Below are 11081 nucleotides of genomic sequence, written 5' to 3' on the forward strand. Positions count from 1 at the left end.
AAAAGAATTCCCACCATAAGAGTCCAATGAGAATTGGAGGGGTAATTGTAAGGGATTTTTTTCCCATTTTAGTGAGCATGTGAGAAGCAACTAAGAGAATAAGAAAAGAAGGTCCAGCGCAGAACAAATAGGCCCCTCATCCCTGCCCGTAGGTAGACTCCTCAGGACGTAACCCCCATATAGGAGCAGACTACAGGGGGGATGGGACTTGCCATCTTGGAGATCCCTCAAACGACGTCCAACCCTTGAGTACCTGCCCACATGATCGAGCGGGAAGCAAGCGGGACCCTCGATCCTCTAACAAGGTGACATCGACAGAGCACCAAAGACACCAGCAGAGTAAGGCAAATCGGGAAACCACGCCGCATTAATGGCACCACTACCCGAACAATACGCTACATTAATGAAGCCATCATCGCTTTAAAAGACTCTGATAAAAGAAACAGTAAAAAAAAATATGGACTCCACAGGGGCAGGCACAATCTGTCCCCCCAGACTCCCGGTATAAATAGCAATTTCTAGGTACGAAAAAAATCTCTCTGACTTTGGTCTGTAGACTCTCTCATTATTTACAAATTTCCAAAATACTATTGACTTTGGCATCGGAGACTCCTCGGCCCCAAGGCCGCCCTCTCCCAACTTCTTTCTTATTCTCTTTCGCAGGCCCAATTTTGAAGACCTGAGTTGCTAGAACCTAGCCCAAAGGCTTACGAAACATGACATTAACAAGCGTCATGCAGCGCTAATCAGTACATGATTGTCATGCATAAAAGCGGCAGTAGTACTTGCACGACGAGGCTAACGATTTAATAACAATTATTTATGATCGAGCTCTACTTGTAAAAAAGGATACGTGAAGGGATGTAGTTATCCCTCGCCGAGCTGGGCCTGGTCCACCTCACCAAGGCCCAAAGCTTAGATGTTATTAGCCCATCGAATGGTGAAGAAGAAGAAAGCCCAGGTCGACAAAAAGAGATTGGACAACATTCACCCAAGCATGCCACAAGCCACTCCGCATTAAATGGCCTGATATGGGTTGTAGAAAGGAAATCTTGGTGGGAGATTCTATCCCTATCAAGGGTTGTCACATTAAATGCGATGATATGTCGCCCAAAGCAAGAGACAGACACCCCAAGCACAGAGAGAACAAAGACCCAACCGGAAAATGGGGTATAAAATCTTAGATACAAGTAAACCTATTGGGTTCTTCTATCCAAAACTGCCTCACGAGTGATATACAAACTTAGGCATCAAATGTTTTTCTGGAACTTCGATCCACCAAGCTTCCTTGATACAGTTTGGGTGAGGAGGCCGGCGCGATGCGAAACACGTTCTTAATAGTTGGTTTCATTTATGGGATCTTTAGTGAAATCAATGTACCTTTCGTATGGCTGCCATGACGCAATCCTAGGCGACACGAGATCAGGAAGCTACTTCGTTGCAGAAATTGAGGTGCAAATAAAGAAGATGGCGTCAGAAATAGAGAATCTCCAGCAAGAAAACGAGATCCTGAAGTAAAGGAACATTGAATCTTAGAAGGCACAGGGCTAAGCTAGAATGAGCAAACCGAAGCGAATTTACAGAGCGTAAGTAAGGTCACAGCTGATGACGAGGAAAAGAAAAAGATGCACCTCGAACTACGTTGTCTCATAGACAAGTATTAGGAAAGGGCCAAGAATATAGGAGCATCTTTCTTGGTCAATCAGTTGCTCAGCAGCACGAACCTCCCTTACAGTGCGAAAGTTATGGCAATCTCGCTTCCACCTAAGTTCAAAGTCCCTTAGATTGAGATGTACGACAGGTCACCATGTTAAGCACCTTGAGACGTTCAAGGCTTATATGATGCTCCACAGCTTTTCCGAGGAGATCATTTCAAAATTGATAAGGTACAATTTTAGATAGTAAATTGAGATGAATTGAAATGAAAGTTAAAAATTAAATAAAATATTATTAAAATATTTTTTTTAATATTACTATTATTTTAAAATTTTAAAAATTTATTATATTTTATATAATAATTTTAAAAATTTATAATAATTAAATAAAATGAAATTGAAGTTATTCTTAAATCCAAACTATAGGTTACGGATGTGCATATATATCAACCAAAAAAGAATAAAGAAACAAAAAGATAAAGTTGACCCCGGCCCATCTATCCAAAGAGCGAATTATGAGGCTGGGATAACTTTCATAACCCAAATTGATTGACGTTGTACGCCGCGCTAATGGCTCACAAGTTGGACCCACTTGTTTTAATTCTTACGACAGTGTAAACCCAAATTTATTAATTATACGTAGTGTGCCTACAAAACCACATAATTTTGTGATGCTGCAGCCACATATATAAATATATATATATATATATATATATAACATATATGCAGATCGATGCATGGGTCCTCGATCTGTTACATGAAGTTCTTCATTATTATATATTAAGAGAAAAAATATTTATAATCATAAATTATATAATTACTGCATAATTATACCCTGACCATGATATCATCAGTCATCATGTAATGCAAGCTATATATATATATATATGAAAAAAACTAATATATATATATATAGCAGCAGAAACTGTTCGTGCGTGCAGTATGACATAAGCTCATACGTGTATATCTGATATTATTCAAACAGTGTCTTGCTTGAATAACGCTGTGTTATCATGGAGAAGAGTCCAAATTAGAAACAGCTAGCTTGCATATAATTTATCATGTATATATTCATGAAGCAGAGTTCAAATTAAAAACAGCTAGCTACCATATAATTATATCACGTGGGGTCGTTATTATTGTATAATTTTATTTAAAAACATTTACATCACATACACATAATTTAACTTAAAAAATAAATTTTAAATTTTAAATTTTACAAATCAAATTAGTGTGTAGTGTTTTCAAATAGCACTACTCTTATTATAAGGTAGTGATGATAAAATGATGCCATATGGCCGTACGTAAATTTTTTTTTTATAGGAAATAGATTTAATTCATTCATGAAAGTGAAATTATAGCTGTAACTTGATACATATAGAAAAAATTCTAAATTACAAGCTAATTACTTATGGTTGGGACTCTACCAATATACAAATTCTTTTATGACTGGTATGGTCTTAACTTTTATAACCCTCTACAGATAAACCGTTTGAGAAATTACACTCTTAAAACAGAGATTTCACCTTCAGAGAAAAGATCAGGACTTTCATTCTATAGATAAAATGTTCAAGAGATTTTTTTTTTTTTTTTATCTAAACAAAAAGAAATAACAAAAAAATAAAAATAGATATAAAAATGATGAATTATAACTATAAATCGGAATTTTCAGCATCCACACACGCGCGCGTACATAGATGGCATCTTGCATTATTATTCAAATGTTGAGGTACTGATCGATCTCTATCTTACAGATCGACCACGTTTCCATGCATCCTTTCCCCCCTGCATGTAGATCACTGTCTCATGGACACGTAAGTGGCAATAATTCATGTAATGCCACATTTGATGCATATATATTAATTATTATGTTGACATGTAGCCGCCATTTGGAGGTAGCTAGCTAGCGTCGATCGGTTTAGCTATATATACACGACTCACTAGTCTTATTTCCATCCGACTCTTCCATTCAAATAAAGAAATTTGGATTCGTGGACTTTGAGTTACTGCATATAGCCGCCAGTACGCCGGCCATCATGTTAACAATTTAGTTGATAGCTGCAGATGCATGCAGCATGCATTACTGGTGGTATATAATATGGACAATTATGTTTGTAATTTCCACATGCATTATTAATTGTTTTTTATGTGATTCTTTCTTTCAATTTTAAGATCCACAAAGTTTACTTTTGATCCACTAAACATACTCGCACGACTGTCACACTTGCACTCCAACAAAAGTTGATCCGTAGATTTTGGTTAATTTATATAGAGTAATTAATGTTATATATAATCGTGAAATATGTAAATACTTGTGTGTTGTCATTTTAAAAAAAAATAAAATTTATTTTTCATTTATACTTACGACTGAAACTATCATTTTTCATTTATATATCATCATGCATAAACTAGATCTAATTTAATTAGGAATGGAATTAATTCATTGCGCGCAGTACTAATTAATTGGTGGTCTGACGTTATGTGAGGGCATGGCAATATATAATATATAAGCATGTGATGGAATGAATGAGTGGATGCTTAGCATTCAGCTAAAACATGAAAGAAAGGATAAGAGTTCATGTGACGTCGCCGTCTAGCTTAGCTAATACGCAGTACTACTTGACACTTGTGATAAAAATTGAATGGCTTTAATTAATTTGAGCCCATGCAGCTAGCTAGTGTATGCGAATTAATGCTCATGAATATCAAGTTGTACGTACGTTATACATCGTTCAATGATCGATATATATATATATATAATATCTATAATATCTATAAAAACATAAATAAATGTATACATGAGAAATGCTGATCATGTCTGGCCTATATTATATACATGAGAAATGCTAAATTAATGACTCATCATTTTACTCTTTCATTTTGACTGCTACTTTATTTATTTATTTATTTATTTATTATTATTATAATTAATTAAAAAGTGATTACTAATAAATTTATATATTTTTTATTTTTTAAATATTTAAAAATGTTTAAAAAAATACAATTATGCGCACTAGTGATAATTTTGAAGAGGCAAGCTGGGATGGAGCTGAATAGCTAGCATATATAAAGACATGCTAGTTATTTCTTCACGCACCAAATAATTCGGAAGAAAATCGAATTACGTAATTATATATATATATATATATATATATTTATAGATATATGCGCAAGCGAAACTCGAATATTATTATCCATTCATAAACTTCTGGTGTAAAACGTTTTGCATGCTAGATAGGGTTATCTAATTGTAGTAGTTCCAATTAGCTAGTTTCAAGCTGTATGTCTGCGTTAGTTGTGAGCCCCCAACACATGCTATATATCCACAAATAATATCATAGTTAAAATATTTTAAGTAAACTGGATTAATATTATACTTAATTAATTAGTACTTATCCCTTTAGCTAGCTAGTCATGAAGATGATCAAGAGCTAGCAAGCAATATTCCCGGCCAGAACCGATATATATATCGCAATCGAGTCTGATCATCATGTCTTGTACTGATCATTGGATGCGTAAAAGTGATCGAGATCAAATTAAGCTGATCAGGTACGACATGCATGCAGGTTGAAGCTGCAAGAAATTTGATTAGGCTTTACAAAAGCAAGCAGCAGCAGTACTATGAATATTATTATTGTGATGCATGGATTCTGATTCATGAGTACTTTTGAAATTGAGTCTCCAACGTCTGATCATCTGTTGCTCCGAGTTGATCTCCTCGATCGATCGATCACCGATACTGATACTACTTTCTCAACCCAAACCAGATCATCAAAATCATGAATTGATTGCGCGCAGGTTAGTGATCATCATCATCTCTCTTAACTTGTATCGATCTCCTTCGATCCCTAGCTATATATTATTCTATTTCTTCCTTTTTACTCCTTCCCGTTATGCTTCAAAAACCATTTCGTATTCCGTTTTACTCCTTCTCCGGTCTTCCAGAGGCTTGCTGCAGGAACGCATGATATTACGACCGATATATCTTCGGCTGTATATGTTTCTCGTCGCTTCTTATTTGTGTGTTTGTGGCAACTAGCGCGTAATCAAATCAAGACTTTCATCTCCAGACTCTAATCATACTTAATACGTCATAATTAATCATAATTAATTCTATTCCATTCCCGATGGTTAATTAGTCAAATACGTATATTAATATATAAAGAAAAATTATATTCACTACAGTACCATTCTACTTTCATCTCAATGTAGTATATTTATCATTATTAATTGATTATTTATTAAATGATTCTGTATTATCTAATAATAATAAATATGATATATCTTACATAGTACGATGAAAGTAAGATGGTGGTACAGTGTAGCATTATTCATATATAAAATATATATATATATATAGAAAATTATATACTTCATACTATCATTTCACTTGCATCTCACTAAATATAAATGTGTCACATATCATTTAATATGATTAAAATAAGATGAGAGTGTAATATATAACATTACTTTATATATATATATATATATTCTATTACTGCCGTCAAATTCAATTTATATAATGACTTTTGACATTTATAATCTGCTCTCAACTGCAGAACGAATGTTATATATATATATATATATATATATATATATTGATTGGCTTGGATCTGGATCACTTTATAATATATATTGTATATATTGGAATTCTTAGGATTTAGAAAGATAATATGAAAATTAGAAGTTTTATAAATGAGACCAGTCCATGATTGTTAATTATTCTCGCATGTCAAGTAAGAAGCAACTAAAAAAGAAAAAAGTAGGTAGGTAGTAGGTAGGGTCACTTTAATTAATATTTGGCCTTGCTATTTAGAGCAAATTAAAGGCCAATGAGGAAGCTGAAAGCTTTTAATTATATATATATATATGTCCTTTTCCTTTACTACACTCTCCTGGGGAGGCTGGAACTGAAACTGTTAATAATTGATAACCGACAAATGCCGATTGCTGTACTGGCAGATTCATTAATAAATGGTTAGCATATATAGACTCATCCATCATTCATTCATTCAACACTTAATTAGAATAATAATAACATCAAGTGATGTTTGCATAATTTAATTGAGTTAATATATATATATATATATAGGATTAATGTACGTCTGTCCAATTCTTATCAATACGTATGGGCCAGTCACGTGATGACATGACTCATGAGAGCATGCAATGCATATAAAAATATCTGTATATATAGCCCTTGTATGTATACATATATGCATAATTGAACCCAAATTAAAAGTACCACCTTTATGCTTTTCGAGAAGTATTTGTTGTATTTATTATACGTCTCTAGAAGAATCCAATGTGTACATGACTGCAGGGATTCTGCATCATTAATGCACATTAATTAGTCAAATTAAAACACTAGCTAGCGAGGATTATTAAAAAAAAAAAAAAAAAATGGAATTCCATTGATATCAGAGAGATCGATGGCTTTGATGAGGCCAAAGTGCTCGACCTATTGACTATATATATAGAATCATATATTATGGCAGCAAAGCAAAGCAAAGCAAATCAAGCGAATGAGCAATGGCATTGTATAGAGACCGTACAGCTCCCAAGTGCTGACAAGTGCTGTGTTCCTTCATGGTTCTTTCCTCGCCTCTTAGTTATGGACCGTTGTTCATTCCCATATATGTATAATCCATATTACCAAACAGCCACTTTAGCTTTGGCGGGTTTCCTTTTGTCTGTTTCAACTTCTTTTTTATTGAATTCTAATTACCAGAGTACTTTGTTAATTTCTTTCCTCCTGTCTTTCGCTGGATTTTCCTTCTTTTCTAATAGTACGCTGTCTAATTGTAGAGTTCCAATTAGTTGCTGAGATGTATTATTAGACCATAAGTGAAGCCCGAGCCACCACCTGCAAAAGGAACAAAAACGCATCTTGTTTCCTAACACCAGAGATCATGGGTTTCTGGTCACTCTTTGAGGTAGCGTCCATGCCAATCTTGCAAGTCCTCTTGATCTCTATATTGGGAGCGTTCTTAGCAACTGACTACTTAAATCTTCTCCCTGCGGACGCTCGGAAATCCTTGAACAAGGTAATGTATGCATCCACACACTTAATACTTATGATTAGACTACTTCAGAAAATCTAAGCTAGCTTCTTGTACGTTTGGCATTGTGAGGGAAAAAAAAAAAAAGTTAATGCTCTTCTACTCCTCTTTTCAATCTTGAATCTTTTAGAATCTATGAGGATTTTTCGTTGCTTATGCAGATCGTCTTCATGGTGTTCACTCCTTCACTCGTATTTGCGAGTCTGTCCAAGACTGTTACTCTCCAAGACATCATTTCATGGTAGGTTCCTCTTATGCTAGCTAGTCTCTCTGTATTTCTCTTTTTCCCCTGTTAATTTCGGCATCCTTTCGACATTCTACTTATCTTTCTACCTCTTTGTAACAAAATGAAATGCCTTGGGAAGCAGTAATGGAATTAAAAATGAAGGACGGAGAAAAATCCAAGCATGCGTAGTCACAATTTTTTTGCTGAACATGTTTATTTTTTTCCTTTTCGATGAATTTATGAAGTGATAATAACAAATTCAAAAGGTTCTCGTCAATGATATATAAATATAGCAGAGTTGGGACGGTAAAAGAAAGTTGCTGAGCAGACGTGAGATCAAAAGACAACAAAAGAGAAAAGAGAAAATAATGCCTGAAGTTGATCTACTATTCAAGTTCCAAACCTATATAGACGACAAATGAAATTTTCTAAGAGCTTTGGCAATTCTTTAGTTTTCACCAATACAAGAAGCTAGGTTCAAGGATTGAGACTTGTGCTTGGCTATAACCACAGATTAAGATGACATTTTGAGTCGATTTGAGGGTTGAGCCTCTGCCCCCTGAAGAAAACTGCATCAGGCATTAATTTGAGCCCACTCAGAATCAAGTTTTTTCTGTTTTATTGGTTTATTGCATTTAGTTGGACTATTAGATTTCTTGAGGTCTCCGCGCGCCTTAATCGTTTCTTGTGCTATTATCCCTTCAGGTGGTTTATGCCAGTAAACATCGCTCTTACCTTTTTATTTGGAGGAATCCTTGGATGGCTGGTTGTGAAAATATTGAGGCCAAAGCCTCATCTGGAAGGCCTGATCATTGCTACATGTTCATCAGGTATTTTGTCAGTGCCTAAACCTTTCTGCTTCTTCTGAGGATCCATGTAAAAACTCGGACAAATCCTTATAATTAGCTTCTTAATCAGGAAACCTGGGAAATCTCCTCCTTATCATTGTCCCCGCAATCTGCAATGAGGATGGGACACCATTTGGAGAACGTAATATCTGTAGCTCTGTTGGACTCTCATACGCATCTTTCTCCATGGCGGTAATGTGACCTTACTATTCCTAACTTACAATCATCATTGTCTGAGCTCACTGTTCTTCCGCACGTCCTTTCCTCGAAGGTGCTCCTTTTTTCCGTATCTAAGACCTCATTCCTGTTCGTATTGGCTATTGCAGATTGGTGGTTTCTTCATCTGGACTTATACTTACCAGCTGATACGAACCTCATCCATGAAATTCAAAGCACTTGAAGCAACTGAGGAGGTCTCAAAGGCACCTAACAATGATTTCGATAGTGATGGGCAAACTCGCCTTCTCAAGGAAGAAGATCCAGAACAAGTTGCTTTAACTGTGTCTTCAATCAAATCTGTTGATGACACAGAGAACGAAGTTGTAAGCCCTCCCCACGCCCCCTCCCTATATATTTTCTCATGTGACATATGTCCAGACACATGCTAACCCCCCCTAAATCGTCGGTTGGACTATGTCCAGACACAGATTGTAGCCCAAGAATCGGCCAGCAGATTGGAGAAGAGAAATGTGTCATTCTGGAATAAACTAACTGGAGTTCTTCAGCAGATTCAGGAGGAGCTATTAGCACCGCCAACTCTGGCTGCCGTTAGTTTTCTCAACATTTCACCATCATCTACATACTTGACAAGGTTTTAGAAGGTACCAACGTCTCATCTATACAAAAGATTAGTAACTTAGATTTTTCTGCCCATAATCAGATCTTAGGACTCATATTTGGAGCAATTTCATGGCTGAGAAATTTAATGGTTGGTGACGATGCCCCCCTGCGGGTGATCCAAGACTCCATCCAATTACTCGGGTATGAAACAGTACTGATTTTTCCTTTTGGCAAATGAAGATATCAATAACTAGGTCTTAAGTATTTCCAATGATTGAATTGAATAACTGAATGTTATGTACTCATGTTTTGAGTTTTCATTTATCACAACTAGCACCTAGCCTGCCAACAATTTATTTATTTCGTCAGATAATTTCAATTTACGTTATATATATATATAACCAACTAACAGAAGGCCTATGTAGGGACGGGACTATTCCCTGTATCACTCTTATACTAGGAGGCAACCTCACTCAAGGTGAGTGGAAATCTGATACATCCTGTTGTACATTTAAAACAGCATCAGTAGGAAACAAAATCTTACTCTTTGTTACTTACTGTATCTCGAGTTGTGTTATGTAGGCTTACGCTCGTCAAAAGTCAAATTATCAATCATCATCGGAGTGGTTTTTGTCCGATATGTTCTACTACCATTAATCGGCATTTGGGTTGTTAAAGCAGCTGCCCATCTTGGCTTTCTCCCGTCAGACCCTTTGTACCACTTTGTGTTACTGGTTCAGTTCACCCTGCCTCCTGCCATGAATATTGGTTAGTAATCCACACAGTACGCAATCTCAGCCGTTATGCTGTATTTATCAATGTCTTCATCCATATGTTCATATAGATGATATTAGCTGTTTTTTAACATAAAATAAAATGCTTTGTAATTTAACTAAATGATTTTGCAGGCACTATGACCCAGCAATTTGATGTGGGTCAGGAAGAGTGCTCAGTTCTGTTTCTATGGACATACGTGGTTGCAGCCGTTGCTCTCACAGTTTGGTCGACAGTCTACATGTGGATCTTGTCTTGAGAAAGCCTGATTCAACTATAAAGTTGGCTACCCCTTGAAACAAGAAAAAAATAATGGGAAAGCTCAATATGGGGTTGAAAAGCCATTATAAATGGGTCCATCATATACGTACATTTCTACATTGTGTGATTTTCTCCCTTCTAAATTCAATTATTGATTTTGTAAGGTGTTTTTGTGAAAACTTTTGAGGTAGATTTAGGTGCACCCTCAAAAGTTGCGTGTTTTCATGTTCTCCTGTAATTGGCCACTGGCTAAACAGACTGTGTTTGAGAATTATTTTCTGTTACATAGTTTGCTTGAGAATAGATGCCCTCTATAGAAATCCGCACCTTTTTGCTCGTTCGTCTGATGAGACCTCCGATGTAGAATATACTATATACAGTGTCTTCGTTCGGTTTCATATTTGATACAGATCCTCCAATACCAGTCGTCAGTGTCCCCTGTACTATAGATTGAATGGTAATATACTACTTCAAG

The 11081-nt window shown here is 35.7% G+C and overlaps 1 protein-coding gene across 3 annotated transcripts; it reads left to right on the forward strand.

Moving 5' to 3' along the window:
* The first annotated feature begins 4979 nt into the window (after nucleotides 1-4979).
* Nucleotides 4980-11009, forward strand: LOC109018409 (protein PIN-LIKES 7-like). Of its 3 annotated transcripts, none has more exons than XM_035682751.1 (11): nucleotides 4980-5453; nucleotides 7464-7702; nucleotides 7879-7958; nucleotides 8649-8773; nucleotides 8862-8983; nucleotides 9118-9333; nucleotides 9433-9558; nucleotides 9672-9772; nucleotides 9997-10049; nucleotides 10154-10339; nucleotides 10480-11009. In XM_035682751.1, exons 2-11 carry the CDS (start codon nucleotides 7568-7570, stop codon nucleotides 10602-10604), a joined length of 1269 nt encoding a protein of 422 aa, XP_035538644.1. In that variant the 5' UTR covers nucleotides 4980-5453; nucleotides 7464-7567; the 3' UTR covers nucleotides 10605-11009. The 3 variants fall into 3 exon arrangements, with proteins under 3 accessions (XP_035538644.1, XP_018856104.2, XP_035538645.1); XM_019000559.2 differs by lacking the exon at nucleotides 4980-5453 and adding an exon at nucleotides 7027-7247; XM_035682752.1 differs by lacking the exon at nucleotides 4980-5453 and adding an exon at nucleotides 7158-7266.
* The last annotated feature ends 72 nt before the right edge of the window (nucleotides 11010-11081 follow it).

The sequence above is a fragment of the Juglans regia genome, chromosome 11 (genome assembly GCF_001411555.2).
Source record: "Juglans regia cultivar Chandler chromosome 11, Walnut 2.0, whole genome shotgun sequence".
NCBI lineage: Eukaryota > Viridiplantae > Streptophyta > Magnoliopsida > Fagales > Juglandaceae > Juglans > Juglans regia.

Excerpts from the sequence above, each read along its gene's own strand:
- LOC109018409 (XM_035682751.1), top strand. The coding sequence starts at position 7,568 with ATGGGTTTCTGGTCACTCTTTGAGGTAGCGTCCATGCCAATCTTGCAA. Across the intron at positions 7,959-8,648 it reads CTCCAAGACATCATTTCATG|GTGGTTTATGCCAGTAAACA; the intron begins GTAGGTTCCTCT and ends TTATCCCTTCAG. Across the intron at positions 8,984-9,117 it reads ACGCATCTTTCTCCATGGCG|ATTGGTGGTTTCTTCATCTG; the intron begins GTAATGTGACCT and ends TGGCTATTGCAG.